Source organism: Salmo salar, chromosome 12, assembly GCF_965601325.2.
Source record: "Salmo salar chromosome 12, fSalSal1, whole genome shotgun sequence".
In the NCBI taxonomy this organism is placed as follows: Eukaryota; Metazoa; Chordata; class Actinopteri; order Salmoniformes; family Salmonidae; genus Salmo; species Salmo salar.
The window spans coordinates 53598198-53618950 of NC_138302.1; the positions used below are offsets into that span (position 1 = coordinate 53598198).

At 43.5% G+C, this 20753-nt stretch overlaps 1 protein-coding gene across 5 annotated transcripts; it reads right to left on the bottom strand.

Moving 5' to 3' along the window:
- Window positions 1-1047: 1047 nt before the first annotated feature.
- Window positions 1048-13891, bottom strand: LOC106565174 (hyaluronidase-2). Of its 5 annotated transcripts, XM_082959055.1 has the most exons (6): window positions 11753-12084; window positions 10995-11021; window positions 8158-9127; window positions 7892-7978; window positions 4049-4138; window positions 1048-3408 (listed from the first exon to the last, which is right to left on the bottom strand). In XM_082959055.1, exons 3-6 carry the CDS (start codon window positions 9109-9111, stop codon window positions 3016-3018), a joined length of 1524 nt encoding a protein of 507 aa, XP_082815181.1. In that variant the 5' UTR covers window positions 9112-9127; window positions 10995-11021; window positions 11753-12084; the 3' UTR covers window positions 1048-3015. The 5 variants fall into 5 exon arrangements, with proteins under 5 accessions (XP_082815181.1, XP_082815182.1, XP_082815183.1 ...); XM_082959056.1 differs by lacking the exons at window positions 10995-11021; window positions 11753-12084 and adding an exon at window positions 13725-13891; XM_082959057.1 differs by lacking the exon at window positions 10995-11021 and having other exon boundaries at window positions 11685-12084.
- Between the last annotated feature and the right edge of the window lie 6862 nt (window positions 13892-20753).

The window sequence follows — 20753 nt, forward strand, 5'->3', positions numbered from 1 at the left end:
CAATCAGAATCAGCTTTTCCACACAAAAGGGCTTTATTACAGACAAATACTCCTCAGCACTACTCAGATGATCCCGCAGGTGAAGTTGGATGTGGAGGTCCTGGGCTGGCGTGGTTACACGTCGTCTACGGTTGGTTGGACGTACTGCCAAATTCTCAAAAATGTTGGAGGCAGCTTATGGTAGAGACATGAACATGCAACAGCTCTGGTGGACATTCCTGCAGTCAGCATGCCAACCGCATGCTCCCTCAACTTGAGACATCTGTGGCATTGTGTTGTGAGAACTGCATATTTTAAAGTGGCCTTTTATTGTCCCTGGCACAAGGTGCACCTGTGTAATGATCATGCTCCTAATCAGCTTCTTGATATGCCACACCTGTCAGGTGGATAATCTTGGTAAAGGAAAAATGCTCACTAACAGGGATGTAAACAAATTTGTGAGAAAAGCTTTTTTGTGCATATGGAACATTTCTGGGATTTTTCCTTTCAGCTCATGAAACATGGGACCAACAAGTTACGTTTATAGTTTTGTTCAGAGTATAATCTATTGATTCATGGCATTCACATCTTGTCCACACATTCCCTTCAATATTCCAATTGTACACACATCAATGGTATTACACGTGCCAAAACATTGGATCAACTTTGACAGGGAGGGGGGGGGGGTCCCTAAAGAAGCAGAGGCTCAGTCTGGTTTTAGTTATAAAACAAGGCTCACTCTGTACTCTCAGCCAAATATTGCTTTTTGGACGAAAAAAAAAAAATCGAGGGAAAAAAAGGAAGGTAAAAGCCACAGAGGGGAGGAGCCCAAGGAACAGCTACCAAGTGGCAAAGGCCCTCACGTGATAACATCACAATGTTATAGTTTTTATGATGACACAGTAAAATCCTACAAAAACTCAATTTAGCTTCTCTATACTGATCATTCATGGGGGACAAACATTTGAAACAGCTCACCCTGCAACACGTGGCAAGTGATTAAACTCTGACTCACCATGATGTAAATAATGACAGAAAAGCATAAATCCAAGATTCAAATTCATTGAGTCTTTTTATATTTCAAGTTTAATGTAAATAACTACTAATTACAATTACATCCAATCCACATGTGACAGTAAATGAGAAGCATGTTTGGGACATAAATAAGAGCAGTGAAGATGACTAACAGAGCCCCCTGGAGGTCTGACTGTGGTCCCCTGAAAAAGCACCCGGAGGGTCATGTCTAGATGGGATACAGCTTGTGAAATTGACGTCAAAAGTAGAATTTTTTTTTTGTGCATTTCAGCAAACCCACCTAATTCTCCTAACCTGCTGTGTAAGTTATCCTAAACCTGTTACAAAAAGTAAATTGACAAAAGCTGTATTCCTTCTAGATAAAAACCACACATGAGAGGCCAGAGCCATTTTCAAAGGAATTTTGGTTTCAGGCAACAGAAGGAAGAATAGAGTAGAAACAAATGGCAAAATGAGCAAAACAGTGCTTTCAGTTTTGGTTTGCAATCCTCACAGACCCTCAAATAACATCTACAAAAGATAGATGGTAGAGGCACCAGAATAAGGATGACAGACATGTTAGGCCCAACACACTTTTTGGAAAGGCACTTCACACTGGCATACCGTGTCATCTGTGCCGATGTGGTATGTTCACAAATGTCAAAGAACAGGTTGGCTAAAAATATGAATTGAAAATGATTAGATGAGTCTTTCTTGCTAATGTGATTGAGGTGATTAAAATGTTGCAAAAGCAGTGCGCGTGACACAGAAAGACAGCTATATAGATTAAAGGAATTCCTTGCCACAATGCTAAGCCTCACTGAAGCTCATGGATATTCGAGAGTCAGTTCCAAATATTCCAGTTATTTTCCACCACAACATTACAGACTTTAAAAAATAAGACCGTAGAAAAAGAGTGTTACAAAAAGATATATATAAACCTAAAAAAAAAAAAAAAGATTTTGTTTTTCCCTTGTCCTATCTGCAGTTCTGCTAGATCAGAGCTGGTTGAAGGTGTAGCCGTCTAGCCGAGAGAGGTAGGACTATCCAAGCACAGCGCAGGTCTCTTCGGACAAAAGCTTCACAGTGGAACAGTCTCCATCAAAAAGTAGCATTCTTGTTGTGTGGTGCGTTAGTTTCGGTTGTTGAGGTTTCTCAATTCCCTCGGATCCACATAAGGCAAGAGAGAGGAACATTCTAACAAACTAGTCTCACCAGTAGTAACCTTACCAGTAGTAACCTTACCAGTAGTAACCTTACCAGTAGTAACCTTACCAGTAGTAACCTTACCAGTAGTAACCTTACCAGTAGTAACCTTACCAGTAGTAACCTTACCAGTAGTAACCTTACCAGTAGTAACCTTACCAGTTTTTATAAAAAATGGAACTAAGCAAGTCAGTTAAGAACAAATTCTTATTTACAATGACGGCCTAGGAACAGTGGGTTAACTGCCTTGTTCAGGGGCAGAACGACGGATTTTTACCTTGTTAGCTCGGGGATTCGATCTAGCAACCTTTCGGTTACTGGCCCAACGCTCTAGCCACTATGCTACTTGCCGACCCTAGTAACCTTACAACCTCTAATGACACAGTTCACACAGACACACTCAATATACAGCTGAGGTCACCATTCATACACATTACAGACATCTTAGTTCTAGTTCTGGCTGCTAGCTCCAGATGTCTTCCAGCTCTGGTGAAGGGAGGGATAGACCTTCCTTTCTACCTCACAGCACTCACAATAAAAACATCAAGGCAAAAAATAGAAGGCCTATTGTTTTCCCACTTCACATGCTGTCCCTTTAAGCTTGCGTGGGTAACTGAAGGGTACTGAGGAGCATCTTCAGTCCCCTTCTTCACCCTGTTGACAGATGACACTCCCATGTCCTCTTCTCCATATGGATCAGACCCACAGAGCAGCTAGAGCCCATCCCTGACCAGGAATCCCCCTGAGGCCCAGCAGAGGCCAGGACTGTGGTTGTTTCCCCCCATATTGCACGTAGTCAGCTCCTGCTCGCCTCCGTCAGTGGAGCAGAGTGAGAAGCCCTAGAGGGAGTAACAGGGTCAGTACGGACCACACTCCCCAGACAGGTGCGGCAGCACTCTTCCCCAGCTCTCTCTGGGCACAGCCCTCGCCCTTGTACCCGCTGTAGCACTGGCACTGGAAGTGTTGCCTGTACCTAGCCAGCTCCCCCTGATCTAGCTGACCTGTCACCTTCAGCCTGCCCCCCTGGATGCTGATGCTGTGGGTGAGGGGGTTGAGGTGCAGGTAGGCGTCAGTGTCTGCGAGCGTGCGGAGGCAGCGGCCATGGGAGGTGCACAGCTGCTGGCTGCACAATTCTGCTGCCGTCGAGACGTTAAGCAGGTACCGTCCAAACGGGCCGCGTAGGTAGTCATTCAGACTGGAGCAGCTGTTCTGAGGGAGGGAGGGAGGGAGGGGAGCGAAACAGAGGTGCAGACTCAGAATGGACCAATACATGTTAACATTTAAATTGTGGATAGACGGACAGGAAATAGTTGTTCCAGAGGGGAACACCAGGGGTGTATTCATTAGTCAGATTCCGTTGTCTGTTGCAAAACGTTTTTCAGCGGAAATCGTTGACTCCGAACAGAAAACGTTTTGCAACAAAAACTTGATTCTATTGAAAAAAATACATGTAGGTCCCTCCCTGTTTCGTTCTGTTTTCGCTGTTGGCTTCAATTTGGTTCCTGCGACTAGTGAATACACCCCAGACTGATGACTCAAAGTCATCATGCATAATCTATGAACGATCAAATAGGGGGGGTGTCCCAAATGGAACCCTATTTCCCTACAGGGCCTTGGTCAAAAAGTAGTGCACTATGTAGGGAATAGGGTGTCATTTGGGAAGCAAACCAAATGGTGTCATTCATAGATAATGAATAGTTTGAATCACTGTATAGGGAATTTTCAGGGAGAACACTCACATTGCTGCTGCTGTATGTACGTTACAGAGGGGAACACCAGATTGATGACTCAAACTAGGCTATGGATAATCTATTCGTGATCAAAATAGCTCTTGAAGGAGAACACTCACTTTGCTGCTGGCGTAGGTATGGTCTCCCCAGACGATGACCCCAGCTGCTCCCAGGGCTACACTCTCCCCGATGGTGGACACCAGGTCTGTCTGCAGAAACGCACACAAACACACACACTCAGTCCGGCAGCACATGATGAACACACTGGCCACGTTTGAGATCGACTACATTGCAGCCAGCGACCACAGGCTGACAGATCTACAAATCATAAATGAGTGGTCATTCATGACGTAAGGTGATTTGTAGTTCAGTCAGTCAGTCAGTGGCTGACCACTATGACGTTGAACGTAATCTGAAACACACCCTGCCCTCTATGAACAGGAACGTGTCATCATTTAGTTAACACTGACCAGCTGAGCTCACCCACGCCCTTCACAGTTCACGGCTGCGTCCCAAATGGCACTCCTGTTCCCTTCATAGTGCACTACTTTTGACCAGGGCCCATAGAGCTGGTCGGCAGGTAGCCTAGTGGTTAGAGAGTTGGGCCAGTAACCGAAAGGTTGCTGGAGCGAATCCCCGAGCTGACAAGGTAAATATCTGTCGTTCTGCCCCTGAACAAGGCAGTCACTGTAAATAAGAATTTGTTCTTAACTGACTTGCCTAGTTAAATAAAAGAGCTCTGGTCAATAGTAGTGCACTATCTAAGGAATAGGGTGCCATATGAGACGCATTCCCATTATACCTCGACATTCTGAATCATCCAATCTATTCTCTAGACACCCTGATTTAAAACACAGACACCAGATGTGTCACTCTCCCACACACACACATCCTTTCACTCCGACACACTCGTTCAACATGGAGAGATATAGGGCAATTATATCATGGAGTCATCAGTTCAGACACACTCCAACGAAGAAATTAAGCATGGCGCCGACAGGCCTGTCGGCTAACCGTGACGCCTCGTTCATTCATTCAGAATATTCCGACACGCCAAAAAAAACGTATCTCTCTCGGTCCGTCTCCCATCCAGTGCGTCTGTGTGAAGAGTGGTCCAGTGGGAAAGTAAACAGTAACGCTCATTCATCCAGTCAGATAGACACACTAGTACCAACTCCTATAAACGTCACCAGACACAGCCACCTGAGACATGTACTGTTCTCCATAGCCCAGCAGGCGGTACCGGTGTATCAAGGCTCAGACCAACAGACTCCTAAACAGCTTCTATCCCCTGGCCATAACACTGTTGAATGGCTAACAACTACTGCTAACCCTCATACCTACGCTGCTGCTGCTGCTAAAATGATTATTGACTCGATTTATTACTACCACTACGCTGTTGTTCATGGATTGCCATTAGTAGCCATGTATCCTGCTACTGGTCACTATTACTCCTGTTTACATGTATATATTACCATAAGTATACAATATATATACACAGTGTACAAAACATTAGGAACATGACAGACTGACCAGGTGAAAGCTATGATCCCTTATTGATGTCACTTGTTAAATCCACTTCAAGCAGTGTAGTTGAAGGGGAGGAGACAGGTTAAAGAAGGATTTTTAAGCCTTGAGACATGGACTGTGTGCCATTCAGAGGGTGAGTGGGCAATACAAATTGTTTTAACTGCCTTTGAACGGGGTATGGTAGTAGGTGCCAGGCACACCGGTTTGTGTCATGAACTGCAACGCTGCTGGGTTTTTCACGCTCAACAGTTTCCTGTGTGTATCAAGAATGGTCCACTACTCCAAGGACATCCAGCCAACTTGACACAACTGTGGGAAGCATTGGAGTCAACATGGTCCAGCATCCCTGTGGAACACTTTCAACACCTTGAAGAGTCCATGCCCCGATGAATTGAGGCTGTTCTGAAGGCAAAAGAGGGTGCAACTCAATATTAGGAAGGTGTTTTTAATGTTTTGTACACTCAGTGTATAATCCTGCTACCAGTCATTTTTCAGTTCTGTTTACATGTACAGTATAACAGCTAACGACTATAAAAGCCTAGAAGCCTATCAATTCATTTGTGACTCTAGTTTGGGTAAGAATCAGTTGCTTGAGACACAGTATTTTGTGCGCCGCTATGTACACGTGTGTGTTATTGGAAAGTTGGCGATGGGTAATGATATTTGGTGTAGAAACCGCAGACAGACATATATAGGTTTCTGGGGAAACACAGGCGACTCTGTTGCTGTGTGTGAGTGTGTGTGTTCTATATTTAGCACCTGACATATTATGTAAGCCATGGGCTTTAAAAAAAAAAGAGAAAAAAGGAGAGCCGCACATTCTAGGAGCGCAGACGCAGTCATTTTATAACCAACGTTTCGACAGGGTATAAAGCCTTTAACCCTGTATGTGGTCTTGACATCTCACGGGCCGGCTCCTCTCATCAACCCCATTTAAAAACCGGAGAGCATTTTGATGATGGATCGTTAGATTTTTAGGCCCTGTCAAGAGTAACACAGTGCTTTGCAAGACCAGAAGGAACCGGTCTGTGATTATCCACGTCGCTCAGAAAGACCGCACACTGATGCTCTTGTGGAAACGTGATTGGCTGCATCTACACAGGCAGCCCTATTCTGATCTTTCCCCCCCCACTAATTGGTCTTTTGACCAATCACATCAGATCTTTCCACATCCAATCTTTTTCAGAGCTGATCTGATTGGTCAAGACCAATTAGTGAAAAAAAAGTATTGTCAGAATTGTGTAAATGCAGCCATGCAGTCACACACACACTAAACTAAGAAAATGCATTGGGGTGCAGAAGACCAGAGATGCCGAAGAACGCGGACTCAAACAGGCTGGAAAAAAGATGGCGGAAGCGGACGATGAAGTGGATTCTGAATCTAACGGCGGTAAAAATCAAGGAGAATTGGAGTATTGTCCAAGAGAATGGAAAACGGAGCAAAGTAGTATACAGTGATGAGAATGTCCCTTCGTATCTTGTCGGAGTACGGTTTGTTAATGAGGAGCAGTTGAGCAGAGTACCAATCTTGAAGAACCCATTTGAGCCATCCAAGCTGGTGGAGAGAGTGATGGGTAAAGTGAAGGCTGTGAGGTTCACGAGAGGCGGGCTTGTTTCAATTTTTTGTGCTTCTGCGGATCAGAAAGGAATGTTCGTTGCGTCTCACCCGATTTGATAAGTTTGAAGTGTCCCTTCGGAACAGGGCACCCCTTAAGGGGGGGGGGTTATAGCTGGCGTCTCGTGTGGTTATATTCCTGGAGTGCTTGATGCACGTCGAATGAATCGTGTGGTGAATGGTGAAAGAATGAGCAGTCTATATGGAAGTTACATTATATGGAGTTCCTCCCTGCAGTTGGGTTATATAAACTACAGTCAGAGCATTTATCCCAAGACCAATGCAGTGTGAGCATTGTAAAGCTTTTGGACATGTTTCAAGTGTTTGCAGAAGGGAGAAGCCCAATATGTCCAAGTTGTGGAAAAGATCGTATCGTGCGTTTTAAAAGTGAGGAAAATGTGACATGTTGCAATTGTGGTGGGAACCATGAAGCTACATATTTCGATTGCCTGACAAGGGTAAAAGAGAATGAGGTGGCCAAACGCAGGGCTGTCCAGAGCATTTCATATGCAGCAGCTGTTAATGGTTGAGGATTTGAATGGTGCTCCTAAAGAGTCCATGGTGGTGGATAGGCCTTTATAGCTATGGTGATTAATGGCACTGCCAAGGTGGAGAGAAGGTCCAGGAAGATAGATATTGTGGATGCGGTGGAGTTACATGGAATATTGGCACAAGCCGTACCACCCTCTCTGGCCCTAGAAGGAAGATATGGAGATTTGAAAGAAGGAAGAAGTGGGAGTTTTGTTTTTGTCAATGTACTATTTTTATTTGGGTGGATTAAGTTAGGGAAACTATCACATATGGATTTTCTTTTTACCTCATTTTTGTTTTCAACCCGTCCAGTTGGCTGCGGCAAAATACCTTTTGGGGTTGTAGTCCGCCATAAAATCCACAGAAGAATAAACTGAAAAAAAACAGCTATAGTAACAGTCCGCTGAGAATTTCAAAAGCTACTGTGCGCCTGGCTGACTTCTTACTGGAATAACAATAACAGTGATATCAGGTCTCTGCACAGCACAAGCTATGGTCGTGGTGAGTAGCCTAATATCTATAGGTACAGAATTAAACAACGTCGGCCCTCACCTCAGTCAGCAGAGTCAGCTCGTTGGCGTACGTAGGCCGGGTGTAGACGAAGACGGGCCGTGCCACCCCGTCGCCCACCGAAGCCAGCCGCATCCCCTCCTTCACCCGGTTCCGGACAAACTGGCGCCCGAACGTGGTAGAGCGCAGCACCGTGCCCATATAGACGGAGGGGAACAGAGCCGTGCTCTCAGTCCACAGCCAGGTGAGCTGGTCATTGCGGGCCACCTCCACATCAGGGCAGCGGCCTGTGTAGTTCTTCAGGCCGCTCCGGTAGTCGTGGTTGTAGCAATCTGGGAACAGGTAGAACCCCCACAGCTGGTTGGGCTGCAGGCTCTTGGCCAGCCTGAGGGTCTCCAGCATGAACTTTCGGGCCGACAGCTCAAACTCCTGCTGAGCCACTTTCCCCACTTGCTCCGGGGGCCAATCCGGGTTTTTCTCGGCCACTAGTTTCCGGGATTGGTCCCGGTACACGTTCTTGACGTCCCAGTTGCGGATCCACAGCGGACGCCACTCCTCCCAGTCAATGACGGCGAGGCCTTTGGCGTTTGGTTCGCGTATGTATTTGTGCAAACTTTCGGGCATCTTCTCCTGGTGCTGCATGAGACTGGCAGCCTGAGGGATTCCACCGTTCACCACGGTGCCGTCACGCTCGTAATACGGGTACAGCCCTAACCGGTCCTTATAGAAGATGGTGAGGTTCTGTCTGACGAAGCCCTCGTTAGGCGAAGCTACGATCTGGAACTGCTCCAGCGGGAAATGCACACCGTGCCGGGGGCCACAGTCCTCCGTTGGGGCATTCCAGGCGAGGAGCAAAGGCTTCTGGGAGAACAGGGGCCATCTAGTGGGCTTCAGCTCTTCAGCTCGGAGGACATTCCTGGGAACGAGCAGAGCCAGGAGCAGCAGCCAGGGAAGCTGGCCAGTCAGGGCCAGGAGTGTGTGAAGCGCTAACCCCATGACCACCTTCTCTGCCCTGGAAGAGAGAAACAATGACAATGCAGATCTTTAAAAACACAGCCAATGGAATCAGTCTCTCCAGTTAGTTTCTCTGTATAGACTATATAATTTGGCCTTGATCCAAAGTAAGCTATTGCTGAATTAAAGGGCATGTTTAGTTACTGTATACTGTCCCTTAGGTGCCCTCACAAAAACTAGTTCTCACTGTGTTGTGTAATAATTACCCTTGAGCAAGACTGGGTGTGTTATCGACAGCAAATCAACATTTTCTTTCACACACTGACTGGCACACATATACTGGAAATGACCATCCAACATGACAGGGTATAATAACGTGTAAGATAGAGGGACATTTAAAATTACATTTTGGTACTCTACTAACATTGATTGATTAAAGGTAATGTAAGCCTTAGGGCTGACCCCAATTAGTCGTTAGGCTGTTGGTCGACTGAGATTGTTTTAGTCGAGCAGTAACAAATATACACACACAGTACCGTCAAAGGTCTGGACACACCTACTCATTCAAGTGTTTTTCTTTATTTTTACTACTTTCTACATTGTAGAATAATAGTGAAGACATCAAAACTAACACACATGGAAACATGTAGTAACCAAAACAAAGAGTTAAATCAAAATATATTTTATATTTGAGATTTTTCAAAGTAGCCACCCTTTGCCTTTGACAGTTTTGCGCACTCTTGGCATTGTCTCAACCAGCTTCATGAGGTAGTCACCTGGAATGCATTTCAATTAACAGGTGTGACTTGTTAATTTGTGGAATTTTTTCCTTAATGCGTTTGAGCCAATCAGTTGTGTTGTGACAGGGTAGGGGGGTATACAGAAGAAAGCCCTATTTGGTAAAAGACCAAGAACAGCTCAAATAAGCAAAGAGAAACAACAGTCTATCATTACTTTAAGACATGAAGGTCAGCCAATCCTGAACATTTCAAGAACTTTGAAAATTTCTTCAAGTGCAGTCGCAAAAACCATCAAGCGCTATGATGAAACTGGCTCTCATGAGGACCGCCACAGGAAAGGAAGACCCAGAGTTACCTCTGCTGCAGAGGACAAGTTCATTAGTTACCAGCCTCAGAAATTGCAGCCTAAATAGATGCTTCAGAGTTCAAGTAACAGACATCTCAACATTAACTGTTCAGAGGAGACTACATGAATCAGGCCTTCATGGTCAAATTGCTGCAAAGAAACCACTACTAAAGGACACCAATTAGAAGAAGAGACTTGCTTGGGCCAAGAAACACGAGCGATGGACATTAGACCGATAGAAATTTGATTAACCACATTACAATGATTTTGAAATATGGAGACGTTATAAATTAAACTGTTTCACGAAAATGTTTGCAGCCTCCTCGTGTAGCCTATTACCAGCAACTTCAGGGGAGTAATGGCAGAGTCTGCTAAAGCCAGCAGGAGGTTGGGTCAGGTTAAGTTTTTTTATTTAGTTTATCTGGATCTCTGGCACCCTCTTAAGGAATTGGTCTTATTCATCAAATGGTAAGCTTAAAGCATCAGACAAGCTCAATGCATATAATTGATTTTATTGAAACACCGGTTGTGTCTATATGGAAAAATACACATTTAAAATATTTAATTATAGACGACTTTCGGCAAGATTTTTTATTTTTGGGAGACAGCCCTAGTAGGCCTACAGTAAAATGACTAAAATAAAAGCATAGGCAAAGAGACACACAGAACTGACTGACAATGCATGGGGATATTATATCTTATTTCTGTTCTTGTAGACAAATACTAATGACTGAATGTGACCTTGTCTGGCAAGCAGACTGATACCTTTGGTTCACAGTCAGAATAGTTCCGTACATTTGTTATGCCAAAATGTTTAATAAAATGATATTTTAACTTACCATACCGGTTGTCCAGTGTGGTTGGCCCTTTTGCAGGTAGGAATGTGAGACAATATATACACAGGAAAGTAGAATTAAATAAACGTTTAAGTGCTTTTAGTATGCTCAGATTTCTATCACCTGAAGCATGCACATAACCATTTTATTGGCAAGTATGCATGCTTTTTTTAGTCTTGTGAGCATGATTCCGGTGATAGAACTCTGAATGCACTACAAACGCTTTGAAAAGTTGGTAACTATACATTCCTACCTGGGGAAAAAAAACAACCACATGGTAAACCGGTAAAGTAAAAAATATAATTTTATTCAACACTGGCTTGTAGGCCTAGAGGTCGCGAGATAAAACTTTTATGATCCAAACGCTCATTTCTGCCGAAGTTTTTGGTGTCAATTTCTGCTGCCTTTGACGCGATCCGAATAGAACAATACACTCGAATGTAAAACCAAACCAGCTCGCCAGTTTCCCCCACAATGTGATTTGTCTGAATGATTGTCATTAAATTAAACTTATACGTTCGCGAAGTAATTAACGTTATATGAAAACGAAATTCACCACAAGGTCATTCGAGCACACGTTGTAGCGGTATACGTCGACAAAAGTTAGCAAGAGCTCGTTTCACATTCCTGCGTTTACGTATTACTACATTATAGCCAAACACAATAGAACGGAACGGTGAATGATACACTTACGAACTGGGCAATAATATCACACTACTCGCTAGAAATGTAGCAACCCTAGTTGACCAAGTGATTCTGACCTGTAGCACACGACTCTCTCCGTCCCAGGACACCGGTTTATTCCACTCGTGTGGTTTCAAACAAAAAACGAGATAGACGACTCTGCCGAGTTCCTGGTATACGTATCATTGTGACCGAAGTGTTCCAGCCGTTTTCTTGCTGACAACATATTATATTTCGTGCAAATCTTATGTAGCCCACGTCACTTAATGTTCGGCATTGAGCCCGGTTCCAACTTCCAAGGAGATAAAAGTATTCGAGGTGCTTACGAGTTCAGCACTGCTCGTTCTATTCTACGGGGAATGGGCGATACATTTCGGAATTGACGTCAATGTTTAGGCTACTTTGTCTTGCTGATCAATAAAACATCTATGTCAGTGGTCTAATGAATGTGGTGGGGGGGGGGGGGAATGTGTATGTTAAAGCAATACTAATGTCTTTCTGTGTCTTTTTTTGGTTTGATATTTGCTTCCGATTACACCCCTTAAATTTCAATAGTGGTTTAGTCTTCCAATTTCGCTGAGGAAGGGACATCACTGGCACTGCTTGGGCTGAACTACTGTACAACGACTACTAGCTAGCCTGATAATACCAGCATCACATTACAGTAGTGTGGATGTCCACTATAAACGAGCATATAAACATTATTGGTGGTACATGGCTTGTTAGTCTGTGTGTGTGTTATAATTCAATCACAATATTGTAGTCCTTACTGATAATTTTCTGGGAACTGAAAAGCTATGTGATCATAGCTACTCGTTCCAACTTTTCAGGAAACTGCAATAAAGCTTGCAGCAATAAAGCGTACAGCTGTGTAACTACATCCTTTCATCCACGGTTCACCCCCTAGAAAGCAGGATGTCAGCTGCCTTTGAGTTTGCTGTGGACATAGCTGCTGTTCCTGAAAGAGTTGGAACCACTGACTCTCCGTGCTGACTCACCTGGTGGGTTCAAAAAAACGTAGATTGGGAAACTTCTCCCATGGGTGCTGACCAAGCATATCAAAACCTAAAGCAGGAAATTCTGTCTCTCATTCTCACTGTCTGTTTGCTTCTTCACAGATGACATTTCAGTACAGGGAACACAGAAGACCAGACCATTTTAAGTGATCTGTGACACCTAAAGGTATCTTAAACAGGGCTTGCTTTACATCAGTGCCACCATGTGTATCTGTCTGTAGGCTAGTCTGTCTGCACTGAACGTCCATGGTTGAAAGCCTTGCTCTTTGCTCCTCTCTAAGCCATGTGGAGTGAGCAGTAATTGGGGCTTTAGTTTGGAGTTGCTACTAACACACCTGTAGTTAGCCAACAGTAGTAGTGAAGCCACTACAGTAGAGAGGATCTGTGTTATTGCAGTTTTCATTTAGCAAAATGCAATCAGTGCTATAGTATGCCACCCACAGCTAGGCAGCTATTGACACAGATGTGTGCCACGGGAGGTTGGTGGCACCTTAATTGGGGAGGATGGGCTCGTGGTTATGGCTGGAGCGGAATCAGTGGAATGGTATCAAATACATCAAACACATGGTTTCCACTTCTGAACACGACTGTCTCCCGTACATAGACTACACACACACACACACACACACACACACACACACACACACGCCCGTATGCGCACACAGACACTCACTAACTCACACACACACACATTAAACATATGAAAAAGCTGAAAACACTTGTTAGAGGAAATTGTCATATCTAATTAAAATTACTTTACGCATTGAGGTCTGTGTGTGGTATTGTTAAAAAGGCATTAACGTGATGTGCCTCCTGTCATAGCAGATAACACACACTGTGTCTGAAATACAGCTGTTAATCATGCTGGGGTAACTGAGTCAAGGAGTAGAACACATCATTTTTTATAATAATTTGATAAGTAATACATTCAGAGTAAGAAACAGAGTTAAAAAAAAATAAGAACGCAGACAAATATGTGCTACAAATATGTGACCCTGTAATCAGTTGTTGAATGAATCTGTCTCCCACTTACCCAACAGAGGCTACAGTCCTTTTCCTCTGAAATCTACCGAAGAGGTCTGGATGTGTAGTATAGACCAGTTGCTCTCCACCTTATAACATTGGCTTAAGTGTCTTGGGTCCCCTTGCGTTGAAAGTCCTTTGAATGTGCCAGTAGGTTAGGCAGAGGTGCACCGCCTCTCTCTCTCTGTTAGAAAAAACAGCCTTACATCTTATTTCAACCTTTGGCAAACCCCACCTCTGTCCCTCCCCCATAACCCTGACAACCTGACCCCAGGCTCATGAATTCAATAAAATATACCATTCTCACCAGGGGCTCAAACAAACCAAGAGGCACTTCCTTTCCTCTCACGCTCACAAGTAAATTCAGACTTTTCCCTTCATTTATGAGTAGACTGACAGGTTGTTGGACTAGGTATTGGACTAGGTATAAATTCTATGAAGCATAGAGATACTTATTTTACAAGACAAATTATTACAAGACAATCCTCAAAGGCGCAAAGCCTACAAAAATCCTGTGCGTGTGTGTTCGTGTGTGTTTGTGCATTAAGGTACATGATAGGGTTCAGCTTTGAAGCCAGGGGCTTTCTTTGTTTTTGTCACTGATCAGCTGACTGCAGGACGACCCAAAGCATCTCCCATTGTCCAGCTATTGTTTAGATCTGGGTATAGAGTTCAGTCTGACCCGTTGGGGGAAGGGTACGTCTGAGGTCCACACACACAAAAAATAACATTTTGGGCTAGCATGAAGGGTATTCGGCAGCAGAAAATAGTTTTCAATCTTATCAGCAGTAGACATTTTGTGGAAAGTACATTAAAATGATCATGTATGTGCATTCTGTTCTTTGCATTGGGTATTTTGGGTGACTATTGACACATAAGGCCTCTGTGGTAGGAATATTGCCACTTTGTGCTGCAATGTGTTGAGCGCTATATAATAGTCACTTTCTCATTGAGTGATAGACCCTGTCCTCAGTGTGTCCCTATATACTGTAGGCAGAAACAAAAACTGCTTTTATACGCTGGGCATAAGCAACAGTTCCTAAGCCATAGGTCAAAGCCAGCTTGTGAATAATCATTAGTGCCAGTTAGTGGGGTGAGATGGGTTACGGTACAAAATAGGGTACTACTCAAGGTATTAACTATGTTAATTGTTATCATCAAGTTCAGATCTTCAACAAGTTGCTCAGTCTGAACTTTATGTAGGTTTTAGCAGTACCTTTGTACTAGTCTTGCACTACCAGACATCACACCATATTCTAGTTAGTTTCTATGGATACATTTAGAACGACGAGTCAAGACTGCCTTGTTACAGACGTTCACTGCTAGTGATGGTAGTAATTATCCCTTTTTCTGCCGTCACCATATTTAACATTACAGAACTATAGGATAGAACTGGGAAGAGCCTCTGGATGTCTCCAATCAAAATAGTTTGTATTCCACTTTGGCAAAATGTAATAGTTTTGAATTTCACCCCTGAAGAGGTAAACTGAGACGAGATGGGGCCAGTTCAAACACTCCTGTCCATCTGTCCTGCATGGGGAATTTGATCTTTGACCCACTGGTTCTACCTTCATCTACACCCCCATAAAACCACAGCCCTGTGAGGACATAAGAGATGGTCAGGGATAACAGAAAAGCCACATGAGGTAGAGGAAAATGGCTCCTTGAATCCTTGTCTTTCCAAATGGCTCCCTTGTCTTTCTTTGGTTTTCGTTTGCTTTAATACCCTTGCATTTCCTGATGTGTTTACATTCGTTTACAGTTCGGTTGGCTCCAGTCCCACCCACAAAATGTGTCATGGAAATTCACTAAACAAAACATGACGCACAATTCAGTGGAATGACAACTACAAAACATTCTGAAGGGAGTGGCTCGCTATCTGACAGCCAGATAGAAAATAAATATGATTCCCTTCTCAGAAGTGTGATTCTAGAAGTACTTCTTCTTTCCCTGAACTGAAAGAAAAATGTCCTCCAGGGGAAATGGACATGAGTTATTTTCCCTGGTTGACACAGACATACTCAGGAAAGTGATATCACAACTTAAACCTTCTACCTGCCTTTTTGATCATATCCCCACCACATTCTTCAAAACAGTTTTTAATTGCATAATTAAAGAAGTGCAAGCCATTGTTATTCACTCCCTGTTCACAGGCACTTTCCCCACTGCACTAAAAACTGCTATGGTGAAACCCCTTCTGAAGAAATTAAATCTAGATTATTCAGCTCAGCTCTCTTTCGGGCAAATCAACCCCAAAAAAACAGCAACATTTATTTTTTTTAAATTCCAATCTGGTTTTCGGTGCCCACCTCAGCACAGAGATCGCCTTAGTTAAAGTGGTAAATTATATTAGAGCCAACACACATGCCAAACCGCTCTCTGTCCTTGTACTGTTGGACTTAACTCACACTGGTGACCATGATGTCCTTCTGGAAAGACTAGAGGTGGGTTGGCCTCTCTGGTCCAGTTCTAAATTGGTTTAGGACCCATTTAAACGGTTGATAGTTTTTTTTGTACTGTTCAGTTGACATATGTTATCCCTTGGCAGCATTATCAGAAAGTACGGCGTTGATTTTCACTGCAACGCAGACGATACACGAATTTACATTTCTGTGTCACCAGAGGATTTTAGCTCCGCAGATAAATGATTAGACTGTATTAGTGATTTAAATACTTTGATGGCTCACAACTTCCTCCAGCTAAATCAAGATAAGACAGAGGTACTTATTATTGGAGCCAAAGCACAGAGGGAGAATCTGGCCACACATCTGAATTCACAAGCAATACATTTAAAACACCAGGAAATAAACCTAGGTGTCATTTTAGATACTGAACTCAATTTCAAATCACACGTTAGGAATGTGACCACCTGAGGAACATTGCCACGGTGTGGCTGTTTCTATCTCAGGCTGATACAAAGAAACTCAACCATGTTTTTATTACAAGCAGGCTTGACTACTGTAATGATCTCATGTCTGACCTACCCAAAAACGCCATTGTTCAACTGCAAAACATACAGAATGCTGCAGCACGGGTATTGACCAAGACCAGACAGAGAGCACACTTTACACTGGTTTTAAAGTCTCTGCACTGACTGCCTGTGAGTTTTAGAATTAATTTGAAGATTCTTCTATTTGTTTTTAAATCAATCCACGATTGGTTTTGCTTGTCCTTAGGGTACTTTTTTAGTCTCAGTTTTTATCGTTATTCTTTTTTTATCCTCTTGTGTTTGTTATGTAGTAAATACTTCTGTTTTTATTTTCATAGTTTATTTATGTTTTTTTTCCTGTGAAGTGCATTGTGTTGCATTCATGTCTGAAATGAGCTATATAAATAAAGCTTGATTTTGATTTGAAGTTGGTTGGATGTCCTTTGGATGTTAGCCCAATCTTGATACACAAGGGAAACTGTTGAGTGTGAAAAACCTAGCAGCGTTGCAGTTCTTGACACACTCAAACCGGTTCACATGGCACCTGCTATGCTACCCAGTTCAAAGGCACTTAAATATTTTGTCTTGCCTATTCACCCTCTGAATGACACATACACAATCCACGTCTCAATTGTCTCAAGGCATAAAAATCCTTCTCCGCACCCTTCTCTGCACCCTTCCTCTACACTGATTGGAGTGGATTTAACAAGTGACATAAATAAGGGATCATAGCTTTCACCTGGATTTACCTGGTCAGTATGTCATGTATATATATACACTCACTGGCCACTTCATTAGATACACCATCTTGTTCACGAAAATGGCCCGCTCCTACAGACAGTGAGTCACTTGGCCGTGGCTTGCTATATAAAGCAGGCAGACAGGCATCGAGGCATTCAGTTACTGTTCGATTGAATGTTAGAATGTGCAAAACTAGTGAACTAAGCAACTTCGAGCGTGGTATGATAGTCAGTGCCAGGCACACTGGATCCAGTATGTCACACACAACGACAGTGTCTAGGGTTTACCGAGAATGGTGATAGATCCAGTCAGCAGCAGTTCTGTGGTGGCAAAAAACAGCTCGTTGATGAGAGAGGTCAAAGAAGAATTGCAAGTATCGTGCAAGCTAACAGGCGGGCCACAAACAGACAAATAATGACGCAGAACGGCATCTTCGAACGCACAACTCGTCGATCCTTGTCACAGATGGACTATTGCAGCAGACGACCACACCGGGTTTATAATGTTTTGTACACTTGGTGTATATTATGTGTGGGAAAAAAGCTATATGGTTGTATAAAAGCCAACATGAACAAAAAGGTCACTCATGTTCACTTTCGGACCAAAGAGAATTTAGGTCTTCTCAAAAGTCCCCGACAGAAAGATTCAAAATTTCACAACACACCTTACCAAAAAACAAAACTTTCCATTTCACCTCTGCATAACCCTTCACCCAACCTCTGGAATATTATTCTAGCTTTGTGGAAAAGTGCAGAGACATAAAAAAAACACTTCACCGCTGTTTCATCTCCCTCCTGTGACGCAGTATACACAGCGACTCTTCTCAGAGCTTTTTTATAGTCGGTAAAGAAAAAGAAAACGTGTATAAAAGTAATAAAGTGGAGTGGATCCTGACCCAGCATTCTTTTATCCTTTAAGCAGAACAATAACTCAGACAGCTTTGCATGAAGAACATTTCCCATGGCATGAATTGGGCATGACCATTCTGCTGACCCTTGCACGCACACACACACACACACTCAATACACCTTCAAATGGCCAAATAACACAATAACACATAGTTCTGAAAAAGACACAGGCTTATTTTAACACCTTTCTACTGAATAATATGTTGTGTAAATTCTACACATGGAACACAAAGTCAATCTTAAATTAATCATTGTTTATTAACAGCAAGCTGGAGAGGTCAGTCAAACTTAGATGCATATAGTACCGGTCTGAAGTGAGCTCCACCGGGGCAGTCCCGTTAGTTCTCTTATATACTGCTTATTCATTATTCATAATTAACATTTGGTTCATGCATGTGACCGACCAATACCTCACGAGGCTTCTTCTCTTCAAGCTGAGACCTTAAAACTGAGATATCCCTTTCGTTCTCAAACAAGGTTCTGGGCGTACTCCCAAATTGCAGATACTGATAGTGAGGATTCCTCCCAGGCATGTTTAATCAGTCACTTGCATGAACACAGAAATTGGTTATTAGAAAAGCACAAAAATACAATTTTCATCACAAATACATAGGTGAAAGGTGTGTGAGTGAAAGGTAGCCCCACGAATACAAACATTCACATTCATACCCACACCCCTGGTGAGAGATGCCCTCCGCTGTTTCCTGTGCAGTAGTTGGGGTCACTTATTCCACCATTTGGATGTCGGTGACATACTCCCCAGGTTGCATTTTCCCCTCTCAGCACAGGACAGGAAGAGGCCCCCCAAAACAACTGGAACATTAGTGGGTTGTGGCTGCTGTGACAGCGTGACACTGACAACCGCACGTCGGCACAGTCCCCGTTGGTGTGACACCAGGGCCAAGGACATGATGCCACACACTGCTACTGAACATACAGTACTGGTACTGCCTGGGCACAATCTTCAGCTGCCAACTGTGTCAGGGTCAAGGGAACACAGACAAAACCATCTTGTGTAAACACGTTAGCGATTCAAAGTGTTCAATAGTTCCATAATGTGAAACGCAAAACAATGTCTCTGAAGCCTGTCGGACAGATCTAATGCTAACCTCTGGAGTAAAATAAGGGTTCAAGTCAGAGCCATTAGTGATCTTAGTGAAACGGATTCTATCTATGCAACCTACTATTCACTTTTCATAGACACAATATAGTGAATGACAGTGACAGCTTTTCAAGTCATGCATTCCAGACTACATATGCTCCGATCAGTGGGAGAGAAACTGCAGCAGCAGCCCCTGTGGCATCTAGCTACTGCTCTGGAGTTTAATGAAGTCAGTGTAATTACTGTGGTGTCATCTGTTAGCAATCAGACACCATTTACAACAGAGAACGACATGCTATATGCAGCACACACACAGAGGTAGACCCCCTTACCTGGAATATCAAACACACTGACATAGTGGAAGGACCACTTGAGAAGGTATGTAGAATGTGTAAAAACACACCCTCACATTTATTGATGAACTCCATCCTCCCCTCCCGTGCACCCTACCACTGTACCACCCTGGTTGTCAAACCAAAGTTAAAGGACTTGGTAAACATTGCAGGCGACGGTCAACTGACTGATCTACAAATCACCTTGCATCCTATTCAATATTATTTGTAGCTCAGTCAGTCAGTCATCATTTATTGAAAATGCACCATGTCAGCTGCAATGTCAAACAAGCCCAATCACTTCCCTAACAGTGCATTTCATATTATGGCTTGACACTGCAGGAGTCATCTGTGCCCAGAACCCAAGCACAGTCATGTCCAGAGCCTTCTGTTTACATCGAGACATACAGTATTAGAAGGCTCTGCTGATGTTAAGCTAGATTTGACCACTATCTATACCTCTTCCATTGAGCTGAGTTAACTGAGGATACAAGTAGCAATTTATCAGACAAAAGCGTATAAAACTGGCATACATGGGCCTATATGGCATAAATTATTAGATTTGAAACTCCCTCCCCTTACCCAATTAAAACCCATCTTGCTGTCTCCAGGGAGCTCAGCGCCTGTCTTCGGAACAGGGATTAACTCAAGGAAATGAGACTGCAGGGGACCAGTGTGTGGGAGAGCGGCCAATGGGGGCTGTGAAATCCAATTAACGTCCCCCTGTGAGGCAGGCTAGAGAGGTGTGTGTCTGTGGACATGGTAATTCAATAGAATGTGCCTTGGTGAACATGAACATGCTCTGGCCCAATGTTGATCTTTCAGGGAAAGGTCTGGAAGTGTATACCCGTTAGATAAGGCAAGCTTCCTACACGTCAATACAACTGGCTGAAAATGGCTGATAATACCATCTGTCTAACATCTGGAAATGTCCCTTAGAGCAATGCTCTCATTGGTTGGCCAGAACAATGGTGTTGTTGGACATGAGCTTACCTGGTCACATAGCATTTCATATTATTCTGTACGT

What these genes read in the sequence shown, in the direction of transcription:
- LOC106565174 (XM_082959056.1), bottom strand. Translation starts at nt 9,111, where the DNA reads ATGGGGTTAGCGCTTCACACACTCCTGGCCCTGACTGGCCAGCTTCCC. An exon ending in AGCTGACTCTGCTGACTGAG is followed by an intron (nt 7,979 to 8,157) that starts GTGAGGGCCGAC and finishes GTTTTTTTTCAG; the next exon opens with TTTATTCTTCTGTGGATTTT. An exon ending in ATACCTACGCCAGCAGCAAA is followed by an intron (nt 3,409 to 4,048) that starts GTGAGTGTTCTC and finishes TCCCTCCCTCAG; the next exon opens with AACAGCTGCTCCAGTCTGAA.